This window comes from Capra hircus, chromosome 5 (assembly GCF_001704415.2).
Source record: "Capra hircus breed San Clemente chromosome 5, ASM170441v1, whole genome shotgun sequence".
Lineage (NCBI taxonomy): Eukaryota > Metazoa > Chordata > Mammalia > Artiodactyla > Bovidae > Capra > Capra hircus.
The window spans coordinates 73449295-73469506 of record NC_030812.1 but is presented as its reverse complement, the minus strand read 5'-3'; the positions used below and the strand labels follow the sequence as shown (position 1 = coordinate 73469506).

At 52.7% G+C, this 20212-nt stretch overlaps 1 protein-coding gene across 1 annotated transcript in view; it reads left to right on the top strand.

Moving 5' to 3' along the window:
* Positions 1-20212, top strand: part of MYH9 (myosin heavy chain 9) — an 85445-nt gene that overhangs the window by 32379 nt on the left and 32854 nt on the right. Inside the window, exons 3-5 of the mRNA XM_018048283.1 lie at positions 1844-2000; positions 15166-15193; positions 16187-16280. Coding sequence (XP_017903772.1) covers positions 1844-2000; positions 15166-15193; positions 16187-16280 — 279 coding nt within the window. The remainder of the gene's footprint in view (positions 1-1843; positions 2001-15165; positions 15194-16186; positions 16281-20212) is intronic.

Below are 20212 nucleotides of genomic sequence, written 5' to 3'. Positions count from 1 at the left end.
AGTACTCGAGCCAGAGCTTGCTGATACCGTGTGCAGACGGCTTTGCTTTAGAGCTTTCCTGGTCCCTCCTGAAAAGAGTAGTTGGAGGGAAAACAATTGACTGATTATCCCAGGAAGAAAGGAAATTAAGGGCCTTGCATCCCCTCCTCCAAGCAGAAGAGGCAGCCAAACACACTTGTTCATGTCCCAAGCTCAGCTGCTGTTTTGCATGCGGGCCAGTGCATGGTTGGTGGGTCCCTCTGGAGTTCTGCTTTCATCCTAAATGCTGCTTGGAAAGTTCAAGACCTGTAGCCCTTGGCCGGTGCTGGGAAGGACTTTGTCCTCACGACCAGTTCCCATGTGGATCCTGTGTTTGGATTTGGCTACAAGATCCACCCTCATTTTTGGCGAGACTGGAGAGGGTAGGGGTGGAAGGAACTGGACTGATACACCCACAGCCCCTCAGATGTGGGCTGCTGTTGGATCCAGAGGCAACAATGTGGACAGTGAGGGTCAAGGGCACTTGTAGCGAGGGAAACAAAAAGATGTGAGGAGCTTGGAGAGTCAGTCTCCACAGCCAAGAAGGTCTGCCCTGGCTGGGGGTGGGGAGGGGGGTCGTGGGACCTGGGTCTGCTCCCAACTCTGCCAGGAACCTGCCCCGCAGTCTTCAGCTGTCACTCAGCAGAGTCGGGGGCTGCAGGTGTGCGTGAGTCATGGCTTGTGGGTCTTGCTTCGCCTGGCTTCTTTGGGGCCTCTGGCCTGTTTTTCTTGGGAGAAGGTGCTTGTGTTGCTCCAGCTGCCTAAAGAGAGTTATGTCCCGCAGTGAGTACCCATGTCCCCTAGGTGGTCTTGGGCGTCTTATCCAGGTATTAGGAATCTGTCTTTTTTTGTGTGTTGCGGGGAGGGGGAGGGGGATCTTGGAAGAAAAAGAAAATAGCAGGGAAATTATTAGAAAAAGAAGACACCAAAGAAAGGCAGGTCTGCCTAGACTGTTGCTGCTGGAAACTGCTTTCCTGAACTACTCTGAGCTCCTCACTCAATGAAGATCAGCTAGCCTGCCTGTGCCCATTTTACAGATTGAGAAATGGAGGGGGCAGTTAAGAAACTTGCCCTTGTTGGGATTTGACTCTGGGATCTGATTTAACCTGGTGAACTCAGACTTGGGGTGTCAGGTGTGTTCCCAGAAGTCTCACTGTGAGTGCTGACGAATTGAATTCCCCTTCAGCAGAGCCCTGAGTCTTGGAGAAAGTTCATGGGGGACGGGACAGTGGTCTTTTAAGTTTTTTTTTTAAAGAGATCTTCCTGTTATTGTCTCTGGAAGATTCCAGGGAGGGATATCTGTCAGTGATCTACTCTCCCACAAAGGATCTAGATGGTTGAGGAGCATAATGAGTCTTTCCCAATGATGGAGAAGTTTTGGCTTGAATATCTTGGAAAGTCCTTCAGGATAGAATAATTTGTATCGTCACACAGTTGGCTTGCTGCAGCTGGATCCTTTTCCCTTTGTGCATCTCTCACGAAGGCAAACACATCTCTTATTGTCCTTACATCTCAGTTTCATAACTGGACTCCTACTGTCCATGAGGCTTGCGCCGTATCTTGCCCAAAGCACATGCTTGTTGACGTGCACAGCTGGCAGCAGTCTTGCAGTCAAGGGAGGACCCCCACTGAAAGAGCAGAAATGCTGGTGGTGCCCCCATGCCTCAGCAGGTCTGCTGGAGCAGGACCTGGAAAACCAGGGGCTCCAGGAGGTGCTTTCACATCAGGCTGACTTGGGATCCTTGGAGGCAGCAGACATTTTGCTACAGGATTTCCATGACATTGTGAGTCAAACTTCCTAACCCATTCTTGTCGCTCTTTTCAGACCTATTCAGGCCTGTTCTGTGTGGTCATCAACCCTTATAAGAACCTGCCTATCTATTCCGAAGAGATCGTGGAAATGTACAAAGGCAAGAAGAGGCATGAGATGCCCCCCCACATTTACGCTATCACAGACACCGCCTATAGGAGTATGATGCAAGGTGAGTCCCTCAGCCTTCCAAGGGTCTGTCTTTACCTGCAGCCTTGTCGGGAACTTTGCAGGTGCTCCTTCATGTTCACAGCCATGGTGATCCTGTGGACTGGCTATCACTGGTACTGGTGAGGGGGCTGTGCATCGAGGTCTGTAAGCCATTGCATCAGAGCCAAGGGTGGTGGCTGTCAAAGGAGACGTTTATATGTTGATAGAATATTGTAGAGGCTTTAACAAAAAAGTGCATTTACTAATTATTTTCCCAATTTCTCATTCTGATCAAGAGCTCCTGTGCCAGTTCTCTGACTTCCAGGCTGCCTTTTCTACCTGTTATTCCCTTTCCTCCATGATTTTAACCTCTTCCTCTCTTCTCCACAGTCTGGAAACGTGTGTTTTTACGTCTTTGAAAAAAACAGACAAAGTCTCTCCTGGATTCTGTGCCCTCTGTAGGTTGTCTCTGCCCTCCTCCATCACAGTGAAGCTTTTTAGAGGAAGTATCCACGCTCACTGCCTCCATTCAGCACTTCTCAGCCATACTCCTGCCCCTGCACGTCATCCGCTGCCCTCCCAGACTGTCTGGTAAAGGCCACCCTCCCTTCTGTGGAGCTCTGGGTTCTTATCTTACTTAACCTCTCCTAGGATTGGACAGTCTTGACCACTTCCTTTTGAAAGCCCTTCCTTCCTGTGATTTTATGATTCCCTAATCTCTACGGCCCCATTCACGTCTTCTCCCCTATTAACACCTGCTGCTTCTCAAGGTCTCATCCTCTGGACCATGGCCCCACCCGCTTCAGTGGCTTTGCCATCACTTTCCAGCTGAGGACCAGCTCTGTTAGTTGATTGCCGCCAGCCCACTGCTCCCAGATGCCATTTCTCCATCCACCCAATCACTCAAGCCTGGAACCTGATTTATCTTACACTGTCTCTTTTTCAATTGGCCTGCTGCCTACCTCTCCAACTTCCTGGCTGCATGGAACTCCTTATATTTCTCCAATAGGCCTTTCTGCTTCAAACCACCATGGCTGTTCCTTCTGCCTTGCAATAGCTGGCAAGTCTCTACTCTTTTGTTAAAGACGTGACTGCAGTATTACTGCTAGCTAGGGAGGATGTCTGGGCTAACCCTGGTAATACTTTGACTTAGGTGTGGACCAGGCCCATGTTGCCTTTATATTCTCAGAGCTTAGCCTACTGCTTAGCATAGGGTTATGTTCTCATATCTTATACTGATAGTGGTTTTTCATGTCTTACTTATTACATGGGCATCTGTTTTTTTTCCTTTAATCTTAATAGTCAATCTAGGCAGTGGTGGTGATGAGTCTTGCGTTAACTTTATCCCTGGTTTAGTGGTTTAAAATGGCAACATGTGGGTCTGTATTGTACCAGCCACACAGTGCTGTGGAAGGTGTTTCATCACCAAACTTGGTGAATTATGTAGGATGTACAAGTTTGGCCTCTCCTTTGGCTCATGTTGACGTCTATCAAAATTCCTTGAGGAAGCCAGCGTTTTAGTTTTAAAGTAGGATGTTGGTTTCAGAGTGCTAACTAGAAGAGTCTGATGGGAGAGCATTCTGTGGGATTCCAGAAGAGCCTGAGTCTGTCTCCAGAGGTTATGAGTCAGTTTTCTCCTGGCTCTTATAATTGGCCTCATGCAGACTGGAGTCTTCTTGAACTCTGCGCTGCTGAGTTAGAGCATGTTCCCACACTTGGATCCTGAACCCAAAAGGTTTTTTTCTAGCAAGTGGGCTTTTTCACTTCTCGTCAAGCCATTATGATAAGAATAACGTAGTGATATAGCTATAGCTATATCACTATAGCATGGCTCCAGGAATTGGAATTTCTGAAATTAGACTGCTAGCCTTTTTTCTAACAACCTGTGGGACTTCTTCCCAAAGAGATTTGCCCAAGTTATATGTGTTCAACCGTGATAATTTTGAGGGACAAAAGTCAGCTCTACAGGTTGGAAACAATTGGGGAAAAAAGGAAAAGGGAACTTGCAGAGGACTGGAGCTTTCCTTTGTGTTGAGCAGGAAGTCTTGGCTGTAATGGAATGTTCTTGACAGGAACCAAGGAGCTGTCTCAAATTATGAGGGCAAATGTGTGGGTGTTTTCATCTTTTGGAGAACAGGGATAGGAAATATATCTGCAGGCATGAGGAACCTAGGGTCTTAGTGCTTCTCTTTAATGATCTGTGTAGATGCTGGGTCCATGTATTTTCTGAACCTCAGACTGAGAAGTTTTCACCCACTCTCTGCCTCACACTGGACTCGGTGCAGCTCTTCAGCCCCCGTGTTGACCAGGGACATTTCCAAGTTCCCTCTCGTTGCACATAGTTGACCAGCAAAGCAATCGGCAACAGATTTCTTGTTCTTGAGACAACAGGGAGGAAGTTAATTAACAGAAGTTGCCCTGTTATGACAAGATGGCTCACCAGTAAAGAAAGTTCCCAGGAGGAGTCTTTGGTTCTTGCCCTAAGTCAGGTAGTAACAGTGGAGCATTGGGGTCCTCAGGTTGCTTCTCTCTTTTAGAGAGAGTGTTTTACTTAATACACGCAGTTCCCCTGGCTTTGAGAAACACAAGTCTGTTCTCTGACACACACATCCTAAAAGGCACAGCCAGACGGTTCCTTTTCTGCTTTTTCTTTAAATGAGAACTAGAAAAAGATCTCGTCCCTTAGCTGGCTGTGGCTTATGACATACTGGCATTTATTCTGTCAAATAGGGGAGTTGGTGGCTTTGTCTGGGGACTTTTATGAGAGGAGCTCTTTGACTTCTCCTAGGGACCTCCCTTGCCTTTCATCTCTTAAGTGCTCTGGTGTGCCTGTAAGTCCCGATTTATGCCTGCTGTCTTGCAGTTAGTATTGACACTGCTCTCTTACTTTCAGAAGCCACCCCAGTTTGGATGATAAATTCTATGGTTTCTCTATCTATTTGTTAGACTAAGCCAGGGTTTCTCAAACTGGCACCACTGACATTTGGGCTGGATACTCCGTTGTTGCAGGCTGGGTGGGGGTGGGACTTATCCTGAGTATTATGGGATGCTTAGCAGCATCCTGGCTTCTGCCCACTTGATGCCAATAGCACCCTCCCTCTCCAGTTGTGACAATCAAAAATGCCCCCAGACATAGCTATTGAATGTTCCCTGGCGGGGGGGGGGGGCAAAATTGCCCCCACTTACTTCAGAACTATTATACTAGGTATTGCAGATGGATTTTGTTCTAAGTGTCAGATCCAATCAATCAGTAGTGCCTTGCCTAACCCTGTGTTGGCAAGGATCTGAGACTCAGTGCCAGAGAATGCTGGGATAGATTAGTGCTGTCTGCCTTGGGTACCAGATGAGGCATGGCGGCACACGGTATTCCAGATTAGGCTATGGCAGTAGGAGATGGAAAGTGCCAGAATACTTGAGTACGTTATTCTGGCACTGGAGGCGCTGGCAATATGGGTGGAGAGACAGACATGTTTGTACACAGAGATCTGTGGCCGAAGCTGTATAACAGGATGAGGTGCCACCTATACCTGCTGTCAGCACGACTGCAGCAAGTGTCAGGTGTCTTGAGAGTTTAGAAGATGTTGCCGCCGGGGCCTGGGGTGGTCAGAAAGTCACCGCGGAACACCCCGTGGAGGTCGGATCCTGTGGAAAGGCTGGCAGGCTATGTGTCAATAAATGGTTATGGCATGGCCCAGGCGTGCCAGTTTTGTTTGTTTTAAGCCTCAGCCTTGGGTTTAATTAAAGTTGTGGTGACTTGGTAGGTTCACCCTTCCTACGTTGGCTTTCCCGTTGGGTTAATTTGTTGTCCTGGGCATTACTGGGTCTTCCTACCTTGTGGTTAACGCGTTCCTAAGGATTCTGTAAAAAGCGGAAGGCTTTGAATGATCTGAGGCCAGAAGGATGAGAAGACTGAAGGCATACGTCAGGTCTGGGGCCAGGGTACCAGGGGCTGCCCCGGGGAATTTGGGAGTCTTCCTCTGTGGGAAAGACTGCCTGTGTTTTCACTGGAGACTCAGCCAGTTAAAGAATTGGAGCTCAGTTATCTCCCCCAGGAGGAGAAGAAAAGGACTCTCTTCTATGTTAATTAGTTAGAATACCAGGTTTGGTTCACTTTTGGTGACTCTGGTATTTTAATGAGCTCCCAGCATTGCTGGGGGAGGGGCAGCAGGGTCTGCTCTCATTCCGGACCTGAGCTAATGCGAGAACTATTTAACCCTTTGCTCCACGCTAGTCCCACCTCTGCTCCTCAGTGGAAGCTGCCTTAGGGTGGTTGGTCACTAAGGGCTGGGTGAGTGTCCACCAGCCTCTCGGTGCTTGAGTAACCTTTCTGGGTAGCAAAGAAGGGTAGAATTTGATCATTCTCTTCACATTTGAGGACAGTCCTCCTGCCTTATAGGTAGAAGGACAGGCCCCGAAATGTTAAGGCCCCCAGAGAGCCAGCCCCAGAAACCAGTTCTCCCACTCCCACCCTGGTGCCCATCCTCCAGGGCTCACCGCTGGTCCTCCTCCCTGGCTGGAGTTGGAGGGATGCTCCCTGTGGGCTTGGCCGGTTAGGGCCCTCTTTCCACCTTCACCCGGGCTTGGTGACTGTTGTTCCCATGGAGCTGTCTACCCTCTAAGGTCTTCCAGAGGGAAAGTGCTGTGTCGGAAGTGCTTCAACGGTCCCTGCATTAAAGCAGACTCACAGGACAGGCAGCCGAGGAAGCCACAGATATGACGATTGTACTTAGCCAGGAATGTGCCGGCCAGGAGGCTCGGGCCCTGCCAGGGAGCCCCACCAGCCGGCTGCACACAAAGGCCCCGCTGTCTGCAGGGAAGCCCGGAGGCAGCGGCTTATCCTAGGGCCGCACTCTGTCGCCCCTGCCGTCCCACGGTCACCCCTGCCAGCCGGCTGTGCTGGATGCAGCCCTGCTGGGGTTGGGGTCTGAGAGGCAGGCAGATATGCCACAGCAGGAGGGTCGGGGGTCCAGCTTTGACAGATGACACGGCGCTTCTGGAGCAGGTCATCAGAGGAGTCTAGTCTGCTAGGTCTCTCTGGGCCTTAGCTTGAAGGAGAGACTTCCCTTGTGAGCAGAGAGTGTGTGCAGAGGAGAGCACGGGGTTTGGACTAGTTGGAGTCTGGCCCTGTTGTGTCCTGACCGACCGGGGTCAACTCTGGGCCTTCATTTTCTCTTCTGCCTCTTGACTGGATAAACAAAGTTGGCAGGGTTACTCCAAGGATTGAACGAGAGGCCATGTCCTGTGATGATGTCCGATAGAAGGTAGCAGTGGGGCCTGAAGATGCCATGTCCTGAATGAACAGTCCCTGCCTTCTGCGAGAACTGCTCATCACACACTCTCCCACTTGCTTGAAGAAGGTGATAAGCACACACTTTCTCAGGTGGCTTCTTAAAGTCTCCTTGGTGAGCCTCCTCCGAGAGGCCAGGCTCTGGGTACCGGCACGCGCAGGAAGTGGCTCATCTAGCTGCCATCCCCACAGTCACCACGTGACACAAGGTGTGTGCTGGCAGATGCAGCCTCCAGCTTGTCTGATCTGGTCCTTGGGCCTTGGGGTTGATGAGGCCTCAAGGGTGGGTCTTCAGGAAGGTGTCGTGCACACGAGAGACAGTTCCTCCCTGGCTCTGGAGCAGTCGTCTGTTTATGTGCTGGTGGGCTACCAGAGGGGCATTGTGACAGGCAGCCCTGGGCCTGCCACCCCAACTCCAGAGCGCCTGCATAGAGGCTGCTTGGTCAGGCCCCCCAGAAGGAAAGTCAGCTCCTGAAATGAGGCTGCCTGCTTACAATGTGGTCACGCCTGTCAGTCTCATTTCTATAAAATGTCCTTTCTAGAAGAGGAATCTGTGGTTAATGAGTCCTTTTCAAGGATTCAGCTCTTGGCTTGCTTTTTTGTTTTGTTTTTGATTCAACCCAGCAGGCCGGCTTTGCTTTGCTTTGGGCCGACTGAAGTGGGAGAGAAGAAAGAAGTGACCTCTCGGAACCTGAAACTTTGCCGGTGGCCGAGAACTTGGCCCCATGTCTCTGTTACTTCACATCTTCCTCCCCGCAACATGCAAACAACAAAAACTCACCTGCAACGTCTCTAATGGCTAAGCCGCTTTGTGCTTTTAACCTCTCTGCTGCCTACAAGCTCGTTTTCCCTGTTTTCTCAAGTTCTTGGCTGGAGACCCCAAGAGAGTGTGTCCCGGTATGTCAGGGCTGGTCACTGGTGCACTTGGTGGAAAGGATTGCTTTCCTTTGCTTGCTTGATTTCTGGAATTTAGCTATCAGAGGAGAACAAGATAAATTCCTCCAACCTAAAGAGATAAGGGAGCTGAGAGTCTGCAGGCGTAAAACTCAGGATAACATCAGTGGCTTCTGTAAAATTCCTCTAGTCTTGACCAAGGCTAATGGCCCACTGTTGACGTTTGTAATAACTCCGTGCTTCTGGCAAACAGGTGGTGCTGACTGGGGCTTGGGGTGTCATTCCAACTGGACTTCCTGATTCTTATTGAAGAGCTGGTCTCTCCAACCCACGATGGACTGCAGACACAATACGGCAGACCTCTAAGCTGAAAGCTGAGAACAGAAGCCATGTTCTGGGGGCAAATACTGGCCCCACAGTCCCCAGCCCATCTTTTATTTCATTTGCTTGTCCTTCTCAAGACGTTTCATCCCCTGGCTTCTACCGGGCGCATCTTCACGTGCCACTGCAGTTTGTCTCCTTAGCCCTGATGTTCCTGGTTCTCTAACTTGGACCGAACCCATCAATGGGACGTTCGCAAAGCCCGCTGCCTCCTGGGAGGGCTGTTTGTGCTCCAACTTGAAGCCAGGTTTGTCCTGAGCTTGCCTGGTGGTGTCCATCTCATTTCCTGTCTGTGTCCCATTGTCTTTCCCGCCTATCTTCTCTGCTGCAGAGCTGTGACCGGTGGCTTAGTGCTCTCTGTCCAAGACTCCTCCCTGTCTTTCCTTTTCCATGAGGGGTTATTTCAGAGGGTGAAACTGGCCTCAGGGGTTGTTAGGTCCCTCCAGATGTCCTCATGACCTTTGCTGTGGGCCATCTGTACCCACATGTGGCTTTTGAGTCTCCCTCCATCCTGGCAGACCCATGAGAGCTGCCTCAGCAGCAGCTCACTCTGAGAAGTTCTTGCTCCCAGCCCTGCCTGCCAGAAGCAGTGGTTTGGGCAGGTTTACCTGTGCACTAGGAGCTTTCCTGCGTGAGCCACCGGATGCATTTTGACCAAGAAGGGGCTTATCTGGGGCCTCCTAACAGAATGAAAGAGCAGTCCCTTGAGTTTCTTCCTAATTGTCAGGGGTGCTGGTGGGGAGGCCTACCAGATCTCTGCCTCCTGTGCCTGGGGACTGGGGCCTCTGCAGAGTCCACACCCCGCCCCTACAGGGGGAGAGCGTGGGCAGAGGCACCGAGTGGGGTTGGTCCCCTGGCTTCTGGTTCGAGTGTCTGCTTGGTCTGGGCCCACCTTTGTTCCTGAAGAGAACACAGCTGGTGACACCGCCATGTGCTTGGGAGCCACCAGTGGGTTTTTCTCCCTGTTCACTGACTGCAGTGGGGTGCTGGTAGGTTCCCTTGGGTGCCATGACACAGGCCACCGAGGCTTGGCAGCAACCCACTAACAGGAGGCATTATTTTGCCCCCTCTCTTCCTCACCTCTGTTTGCTTCCTATGCACTTAAATAACCCAAGCTCATGACTTGGGCTGGCTTTGGAAAAAGTAGCAGACAGCTTGCAAGGCTGGCGTGACCCTTCGTAGTGGGAATAGCACGTCACGTGCAGCCCTGAGGCCCTGGCCTATGGGAGCAGTGTGGGGAAGAATCTGGAGGCCTGGCTTCTTGGCCCAGCTTATATGCTTTGACCAAGTCATTGGGTTTCTCAGGACTTAGTGTCCTGACTTCTAGATGCAGCTGATGGGACCACCTGTTGTCTAGAACCTTCCCAGCCCCCACGTCTGAGCTTAAACCCACAAGTCTCTCCACATTTTACACCTGGCAAAGTGCCGGGTGTTTTCACCCACTGGGACCAAAATGCTGTCTCTGATAGAGTCTCAGGAGAAGTAACCTGCAGCCCTGGAATTTGTCCCCGCAGCTCGAGGCTTCTGTCCCAGGCAACACTGAGCAGGGGTCTGACAGTGGGTGACCTGGGGGTCTGTTGTGCAGTTTTAGCAAAAAAACAGCCTCCTTGGTGTGGACAGTCGCAGGCCCACTGGTTGTGCCATCTCTCACCCATTCAGGTGGGCTGTCGAAGCTGCAGCTGCCCTGTGAATTAATTTTTGCTTGGGCTGTATCCACATCTCAGTCCGTTCTAGAGAAAAACCCGGTTGATCTGAAGACGGGTCCTGTAGGCAGAACCCTGTTCCAGGTGCCCCCAGAGAGCAGCCCTGCGGAAGGCCAGCAGGCGTTATCTGAGTGAGCGTCTGATGAGTCAGTCCTGGGCAGCCGCAGTGGGTGAACCAGACCTGTTCCCTTCCTCCCATACTTCCTGTCGGGGCTGATGTCACATCATGGCTGAGTGAGCCGCGTGGCCTTTTATGGACAAGAATCGGCAGCTCCTTTCTCAGAGGAAGTGAGTGAGAAGGCCCCTCACAAAAGCCTGTAAAGCCTGTACCTGGCCTGAAATACCTGTGGTTGGCGCTCCCCCCTGCCCCCCTTCACAACCTGCGACGGGGCCTCCTGAGCTGGCTGGAAACACCTGTCCATGTGGACATCAGAATCGGCTCCAAAAGGCCTCAGGGCATTTGGGGTTTAAAATAAAATCCAGGGAGGGAATGGCCTCATCACTGGATATGTAACTTAAAACCTTTCTCACTGTTGTGAGGAGGCCATGCATTTGGGAGAGCTGGAAGGTGCAGAGGGCTGGGGTCATTCCGGTCAGTCTCCAAACCCTGCCGTGTCTCGGGCTTTATTCACCCGCCTCATTTGATCCTTGGAGCGGCGCTGCCAGGGAACCCTGCCCTCCCATTGCCCGGAGGCCGAGGGGCCAGGCGTCCTGTGGGGACGTGCAGGACGAGGGTGCTGCCCCGGGCTCTAGGGCACCCCGCCAGCGGCTTTCTTCTCTCCCCCGTGGCTCCAGACACATGGACCGGTAGTTGTAAAGTGTGTTCCCAGGAACCCTGTCTCCACCTCCCAAGCAGCTCTGGTTTTTGTCTCCTACTCTTCATATGGGGGACTCAGGAAGATTTTCCTGAGGAAAGGCTGCTGCTGCTTTTAAAGTCTGTATTGAATTTGTTACAATATTGTTTCAACATTTTGGTTTTTTGCTATGTGAGATCCTAACTCCCTGACCAGGGACTGAACCAGAAGGCATTGGAAGGCAGAGTCTCAACCACTTGACCACCAGGGAAGTCCCTGCTGCAGCTTTTAAAAGAGTTGAAAATCACTGCAGAGATTCGTGTTCCTGTCTCTACCCTGTCCCTGCTGAGGAAGGACCAGGGCAGGAGAGGTTCAGGGGCCCTAAGTCAGGCTACTGTCTTCATCCTGTGGGAGCCTGTTTCCCAGAACTGGATTTTCTCTGGTGGGTGCACTTCCCTGGTTCTGGGCTGTTGGATTCCTATCTGTCTGTCTCCTCTATAGTGGAGGAAGGAAGGGTGTTTTCAAATAAGACTTCATTCCACATAGGCTCAAATAAGGACTTGAGCAAACAATGGAGTGGGCTGGACTCTCAAGGGTCCGTGTCCCTAGAGAGGACCGTATGGGGAGAGCTTATGGAGTGTGTGTTAAGGAGGGTTCTGGCTGGAATGCACTGGGGCCCCAGCACAGTGAACCAAGCCAGGGGGAGAGTCACTGAGAACTCCCTCCACCCTCCCCCATCTCCTGCCTGACCCCTGGTGGCTCAGCAGTAAAGAATCTGTCTGCCAATGCAGGAGACCTGGGTTTGATCCTTGGCTCAGGAAGATCCCCTGGAGAAGGAAATGGCAACATATTCCAGTATTCTTGCCTGGAAAATCCCACGGACAGAGGAGCCTGGTGGGCTATGGTCCATGGAGTTGCAAAGAGTTGGGCACGACTGAGCAACTAAACAAAAACAATAGCCCTACCCAGAAGATATGCTTCTGAGTGCAGGAACAGAGCCAAATGCCGTGAGACAGGCTTGTGCAGACCAGGGGCGGTGCCTGCCTCACGAGCCTCCTAAGAGGTGCCGATGCAACCTTCTATAAAAAGAGAGAAATCGACAGGTTCTGGGGGATGTGGGCAGGTGGATTCAGGGATGCCCAGTGGTTGGGGCCTTCCCTGGTGGCTCAGACGGTGAAGCGTCTGTCTACAATGAGGGAGACCGGGGTTCGATCCCTGGGTCGGGAAGATGCCCTGGAGAAGGAAATGGCAACCCACTCCAGTACTATTGCCTGGAAAATCCCATGGACAGAGGAGCCTGGTAGGCTACAGTCCATGGGGTTGCAAAGAGTCGGACACGACCGAGCGACTTCACTTTCAAAAAAGTGGTTGGGGCAAGAGTTGAGGAAATCAGAAACGTCTCCTGTCAGGCTTCCTCTGCAAAAGTATTTGCCTCAGCAAATGTTCTGGTGAAGCAAATTAAGGTTTCTTTAAAGTGTAAAATTCAAGGGTTAGAGGGTTTCCTTTTAGGCTGTGTTGACAGTGGTGCCTTGGCTTCAGGAGCTGGAGGTGAAAAGTCAGAGCAGGGAGAGCTGGAGATGGTGGAGTGGATGAAGCTTACATGAAGCGTTTGGTTCTGGAAGTGGGATGTGAAGTGTGTGCAGGCCTCTGTGTAAGTGTCTCTATCTGTGTGTGTGCACCCACAGGTGTGCGTGTCTATGTGTACATGTGCCTGTGTGCGCGCTCATGGCTCTGCACATGTGCCCAGGCATGTCTGGTCTTTGCATTCATGTGTATGCGTGTCCGCATGCAACTTGTCCACAACCCTGTGTGTGTGCATGTGGGTCTGTGTGCACAGTGCGACTGTGTGTGCGTGCCCACACGTGTATGTTTGGGGCCTCTGCTTCCTGTTGTTCAGCCGTTCAGCATCTGACTCCCCCTCACACAATCAGAGGAATTCCAGCCGTCCCAGGGACCAGGCCCGGACAGCCCTGGGAAAACGGTTCCTCTGGAAGGGATGGGAATGTTTCCTTTTATGGTAGCCTCAGCCGCCACTGCCTGCAGACTTGCCGCGCCGCGCAGGTACATTCTTGCCTGCTCCCAGGGAGCGGGACTGAACACGCTAGCTGCTGGGCAGCCTCTGAGATGGAGCAGGGGGTGGGGGAGGGAGGCCTGACCCCATCACAGCTGTGTTCTTTCAGATCTGTGCCGCCCCCCACCCCCCCAGTCCCCTTATTCTCTTATTCTGCCCTGGCTTCCCCCACCTTTAGCACCTCCCTCCTTACCCTCCCCCTGCCTTCCCTTCCCTGCTGCCTTATCGGGAACCCCTCTGGGTCTGTCTCAGGCTCTGCTGTGCAGCCTTTAAGGGCCTTGTTCTTTGGGAAAGTCGAGAGCTGGAAGCAAGGTCACCCTCCGGGTCTGCTCTGAACTCTTGCCCAGCGGGGGGCAGGGTGCAGGCTATGTCCGTGTGAGCGGCCGAGTTCCCTCCACACCCTCGCACTGTTGATATTTCTCAGGGCTGGAGGGGCCACTGCAGCTTGTGTTGGACGTGAGCTTTCTTGTTGCTCCTCCCTGGCTGGACTCCCTTTCTCCCTCTCGAGACAGGAGAAGAGGTGATTATCAGAAATGTGCAGCCGAGTGGGGTGCTGGGATCAGCATGCAGGAGGGTCCCCCTCGCAGAGAGGCACGTGACCCTGCTGCGCAGTATCTGCTGGTGCCCAACAGCTAAATCCATCTCTCGAGCCTGAACGCACAGGCCGCCCTGAGTCTGCCTCGAGATGCCCTGTCCTGCAGGGTCCTGGCTGGGCAGTCGAGCCCGTGAGGGTGTTCTTCCAGATGGCTGATGTCAGTTTCTCTCCAGCACTGAGGCTCCTGACAACTGCTGGAACCCTGGTTACTTGTCAACTAGTTCCTCCACGTCCCTGACCGAGTCAGCACCACCCATCGTGGTGACTTCTTGATGGGGAGGTAGATGGACAGCAGCTGCCTGTGAAGTCCATTCCTTGCACAGGCTTCCAGGCTGGGTCCTTTGTACATTCTTTCTGTTTTTCAAACTAATCCTGTCAGGGAGTTAGTAGCATGTTTACGAATGGGTAAGGAAACCAGGACTTAGGAACCGCAGACCTCACTGCAGCCAAGTGTCCATTAGTAGCCTGGTCCTGGATTCAGGCTGACTTGACCTCAAGGAGGTGGGTGGGGTGTTCTATGCGATGGGATAAAAAGGGAAAAAAAAAAAAGGTTTTAATTTTAGCTGTTGCTTAAAATTGCGCACTGAGGACTGAGCCAGGCCAACCCTGATATCTTAAATAAAGCATTTCTGTCAAACTTTGCTTTCAGAGCTGAACGTTACTGTTCTGCCTGCCCCAAGGGGAGAGCACTGTTTACATCCTTGCTGACTGAGTGGCTCACAGAGCTAGGAGAGTGGCTGAGAGTTTCTGACCCCCAGGCCGGGAGACCCCAGTTGTCACAGAAACTGGTCAGGAGCTGATTATGAAGAGCTTCTGTTCTTTCTGACCTGCCTCCGAACTCACATTACTGAGCACTTTCCCCATGCCAGATGCCACACCAGTGCTTTCTCACGTGTAATTTCCGTATACACTCTTATCCCACATCACGGGAGGAGGCTGGGCTCCGAGAAGGCCACGCCAAGGCAGCATCTTAGCCCAGGGCTGTCCCGCTGCAAAGCCAGCCTTGACCCCACCTCTCACCCAACGTCTTACTTGTGCCTCTTACCTGGATGGGGACAGTGTTTTTAAACATCTGCTACAGACCTTGTTTCCAACAACCCCAAGTTAGAAGTGCACAGGGCAGGCCCCACCTTAGCACTCAGGAAAGTAATTTCCAGGGAGCTTTCCAGAGGTTGGCTTCCTCAGAGGTGGACAGATGGAACTGGGGCTGGGTGGGCAGCCAGGGCAGGCAGTCTGAGTCCCTGGAGGAGGGAGCAGCTGCCACCGGGGAATGTCCCTCCTCCCAGTGAGGCAGGGGGTCAGCGTGTGTTGGTAGTGTGGAACCCTCAATCCCCTTGCAAGGCCAGCGTCTGAGGCTTTCTGCTCATGGAAGGTGGGGTTGGGGGCAGTGGGCAGCTCTTCAGAAACTGGAGGGGGATGCTTTACTCTCCTGGAGGTTAACCCCGTGTCTCTTTTGTTTCAGACCGAGAGGACCAGTCCATTTTGTGCACGTAAGTGTTTCTGTCCGGGTGGCGGGGCCTGGGTCACTCTGTTCTGTTCATACTCTTTGGGACTCCTACCAAAACCGAGGTCCACGAGATCCATTCCCAAGTCAATCCCCTACCCCTTCCCCAAAAAGTGAAAAGTGAAAGTGTGAGCTGCTCAGTCACGTCTGACTCTTTGTGACCTCATGGACTGTAGCCCACCAGGCTCCTCTGTCCGTGGAATTCTCCAAGCAAGCATACTGGAGTGAATTGCCATTCCCTTCTCAAGGGGATCTTCCTGACCCAGGGATTGAACCTGGGTCTCCTGCATTGCAGGCAGATTCTTTACTGTCTGAGTCACCAGGGAAGCCCCCACTTCCCCAAGGAACAGGCTTAATGTTTGCTACTCAGTGGTCCCGGTATGAATGAGCTTTATTTCAAAGATTTAATCTCCTTCCTCAAAGGAGGGGGCGGGGCTGGGGTTTATAGCCAAGAAGAAAAGCAAGCATTTTCTCAACGAGGCAGGGTTGGGAGCTGATGGCCCCCAGAATGCATTCTCCTGCTTTGAACCTCAGCTTTCTTTACCTGGGCTTCTCACTTCCGTCCTCTGAACCTAACGAGGAGCTGATAAATCAACCCACTGCCGAGAAAGTTAATGGTACAGAACATTCCTTCAAGTGAAGTTTCAAGGGAAGATGTATAAGTGCCTTTGACCCCTGAGTCAATAGCTGCCGAAAACTTATTCCTGAGACTTTTGGAAGCAAAGGCTGCCAAGTGACCAGGGCAGGCAGTGGACCGAAGTTTACTCTTGTCACGCCTCTGGAGGGCCGTGGGAAAGGACCCCAGTGAGGATTCCAGAGTTTAACCTGTCCCTTTCCTGCCACGGGCTGTTGCAGGGGTGGGAGGGTGTCCCACCTTGGCACCCACAGAATGGGAGACAGTAGAGCCTGCAGGGGGAAAGGGGAGACACCAAAGATGTGGCCACTTCTCCCCTGAGAACTTGTCTGGCTCTCCTGGCAGGGGTGAGTCTGGAGCTGGCAAGACGGAGAACACCAAGAAGGTCATTCAGTACCTGGCTCACGTGGCCTCATCACACAAGAGCAAGAAGGACCAGGTGAGTGTGGCCTTCCTCCCCACGGACGTGCCTGGTTTCCCCAAGGAGGAGCACTTAATGATCCATGGCTTGGCGTTTGGGGGACTGAAGTAGAGGCCAGGCCCACTTTGCCCGAGCCTGCGTCCTGGCCATCCTGGGAGTGGGTCTGGTGAGAGCCAGCCCACTTCCTCCTTGACCGGCCCTAACCCTGAGTTGCTGTGGAAACTGGAGACTGCTGGAAGTTTGCAGCCCCTGCTGTGTGGCCTCCACTTCTGAGGTTGGAAGACAGATTCCAAAGCTTGGTTCTCAAGTCGATGGAGACTTGAAGGATCTCGGGCAGGCTGGCATTGGAACCCCTGCTTCTGTTCCCTGGTGTTGAAATGCCTCTGGGTGGACATCCCTCAGTGAAGAGAGAAAAGGCAGCTGCAAAGTCATCTCACGTCCCTTTTTTTCCCCCTCTCCCCCTTGGTGGACTGTGGTCGAACCCAGCGGTGTCCTCGCTAGGTGAGCTGCACGTTCACTGCACGTTGTACACCAGGAATGCGTGTTCTGCCCATCGTGTGCCCTTGAATTACGATTTTTCTCTGAGCAGCTTTTCACTCCACACCATTGTCACTCTGCGGCTAGACCTCTTCTTATAGGCTCGGTTCACTGACTGTCTTGGGAGGAGGGGCTGGGTTGTGACACACGGTGACCACGCGTGCACTCTGCAATGACGGCCCTGGCAGGAAGGGGACCAGTCTCACCGCCCAGCTGTTCTCAGAAGCTCAGAGTTCCCAGGAGCATAAGGGGCGGAAGTCCCCGTGCGGAGCCCTGACCGAGGCACAGCGGAGTGAGCGTCTGCCTGACCAAACCCCCACACGCTCAGCGTGCAGGACCAGATGGGGTGGGCAGCCCTTCCCGCACTGGCCGGAAGCAGTGCCAAGAATCTGCTCACTGGGCTTCCCCAGAGCCGGGTGTGGTCAGTCTGAAGCATGCCCCTGTGGTGCGCTCTGTCTGTCTCTCAAGTACACACTCCTGAACTTCCCTATGAAATCTAAGTGCCACCGGTGTCCCCGGCAGCCATCTGGGCGCCCCCCACTTCCCAGGGCGCCATGTGCAGCGTGTGTAAGTAAGTAGCGGTGTGTGTCTCCTTGCATGCAGACCTGGGGTGTGTCCTGCAGAATGTTCTAAAGAGCATAGTCTTCTGGAATCAAACCAGAAGTAACTTTTCATGTGCCAGACTTTGCCAGACATTCTGAATCTTTTTCCAAGGGGTGTCAGGAGTTATATTTAGAAACGAGTGAAGTTTTCTTTTGCTCTCTCTCTCTCCCCACCCCTTCCCCCATTTTCCATTCTTTTTAAGGGACCTATTTTAAAAACAGGCCCGGGGAGGTTAGGAGTTCTCTAGCTGCGGTTTTCCATCTCTGGATTTGTAGGAAAATCCACTTCCCAGCTACTGGTTGAATGCCTAGTATATGTCTGGATCTCCGGAGGGTGGCCTTGGTGTCGCTGCCCTGTGGGACAGGAGTGGGGAGACCGCAGTTACAGAGCAGTGACATCGACCCACGTGCATTATGTCTGGGGCTGATCCATCTGCGGGGAGAGGCAGGCCCCCAGCACTCACGACGGCATGTGGGAGCTGAGATGAGTGGAGGTGAACTTGGCACGTCCTCTTTCTCAGACTGATGTGTGATGGGCACCCAGTACCCAGCTCCAAGCTCAACTCGAATGATTGAATAGGCTGCCCTTGGCTTCTCATGACTGTCCAGGCCCTCAGTTGTAAAGGCCATTGACCAGTTTGTTTGATTTCCTTGCCTAAAGCTGTGCAGTGATTTTCCACACACAGCCAGGCCACGAGACACTCTTGAACTTGTTTTGTGCCTTGTGTTCTAGGCCTGTCGCGGCATACGCTGGGGAGCTTGCTCCCCGCAGTGACCCAAGTGCTTATCCCAAGACCACCCATTGGGATACCCCAAACCTCACCTTATGGGGGTCAAGGCTTTGGCCAGACGGCAAGCTGGCAAAGCGGTGCAGGGTGAAGGGACTTTCCAGATGGACTTCCGGAGTCTGAACAGCCACCTCTGATGCTCTTCCTCCCTCTGGTTTTTGTGTGCTAGTTGGAGGCCCCTGGCAGAAACTCCACCCAGGGAAGCCCTTCAGAGACCATGCAGATAATCCCAAATCTCACGAGCACACTCTGCCTATAGCAGTGCCTCGTAATTTCACAGTATGCAGGTTTCATTGACAAATAAAGGTCTCTCCTGTGCCCGGTTAGGCATCAATGAAGAGAAACCTGTAGGTTAGCCGCCACCATTCAATTCATTTCGGCTGAGTTCAGCTCAGGAATCCAAGCTGGTTGCTCCTGCGTTGGCCTGGGGCCCCTGTGTTTCCACAGCAGCAGCCTGTGGCCCCAACAGAGGCCTTAGCTTTGCCTCTAAGCAGGCTGCCTGCTCCGGTGGGGACCAAGCTCCCATCTGACTGTGGGAACAGGAGTGGCTCGGCCAGCCTGGCAGCCTGGCCTGTGCTTGGAGAAGGTGTTTCAGTGGATGAGGGAGCAGCGCTGAAACCAACTCTGGATCCGTGGGCTGCCTCGCTGTCTTCCCAGCCCAGCTGAGCTGGGGGATGGAAGCCAGTGTCCTGTGACTGCTGGTGCCCTGCACTCCTGTAGGGCCTGCTCTGTGGGCTTGACCTCTGCCCCTTGACCTGGCTGCACTGACCCTCCTCCGCTTAATCTATACAGTCCAAAATCAATACTCTCCAACCCTGGGAGGATCTCTGATCAGGGATGGCTGTAGTGGGGTCCCCTCCAGTCTCTGGTGGCCTTTCCAGACCCCAGAGTATCCTCAGTGTTCTGCAGACTTATGTACAGAATGGTGTGCCTGAGTGGCCTTGTGTGACGCAGGCGTCCCTGGGAGGCTGTAGCTCATGGCTCTTCGGGGAGCATCTGCCGCCAGTTCTTTCTTTCATCACAGATTACAGGCAGGCAGCCTTTATTCTCAGAAAGTCCTGGCTTGACTCCAGCCCTGCCGATAAATTAGAAAACCTCACCTGGCCCTTGTGTGATGTGCTGTCTCCCTAGAGTGCCCAGGTATTAAGGTGAACAAGAGCCGTCTTTTCCTCAGGCAGTGTCAGTTATTACCTGGCCTGCCAGGAGGATGATAACTGCTTCCAAAGTCCTGCCCACCTGATAGCAGGGAGCTCCCCAGGTAGGGCTGGGGCGTGGCGAGGGACGGTGTGGTAACTGACGGGTGTGAGGTAGAAACCTTGCATTCGATGACCTGCTTTGCTGGATGATGGCTGGATGACCTCAGGCAGTTCATTCCCGTTCCCTCGGCTTCAGTTTTCTCTTCTGTGAAATGGGGCTACTCTTGTCTTTCCTACTCTTAAGTATCACAAGGACCCAGGGATAAGAAGGCGTAAATAAGGGGACATTTTTGCCAACCACCAAGTATCATGAGACCGTAGTAGGGCTTATTGATGTTATCAATAAATAATTAGAACTCAAACTGGGCCTTGCTAATCCCATGCTCAGATACCTGATTTGCTGGGGGAAGGTTTAGGGGGGTGGGGGAGCTTAGGGAATGGCAGGACAGGGGACCAGCAGGGAAAATGCAGAGTTTATTAGGACACAGATGTGACAGGTGGTGTCTTGCAGATCTGGTTCCCTCTCTCCTTGTCCTGTGAAAAGGGAAAATTTTTTTGTGGGCTGTTGGGTGGGGAGTAGAGGCCCGTGGGACAGAGGAAGGGCAGCGTCCTGGATGGAAACGCTCCAGGGGAAGGATTGATGCCTCTGTGTCTTTTCTTGTTTCCAGTGCTGCTTCCCAGTGCATCCTCCAGGGCTGATCCAGGCCGTCCCGCCAGGTCCCCAAGCTGGATGGGCAGCCTGCTTTCCCTTTCTAGGGCCGCTGGTTGATTAGCCCAGGAAGCAAGTTCAAGTCAGGCAGCATTTCCAGACATCTGGCAGGAAGGTC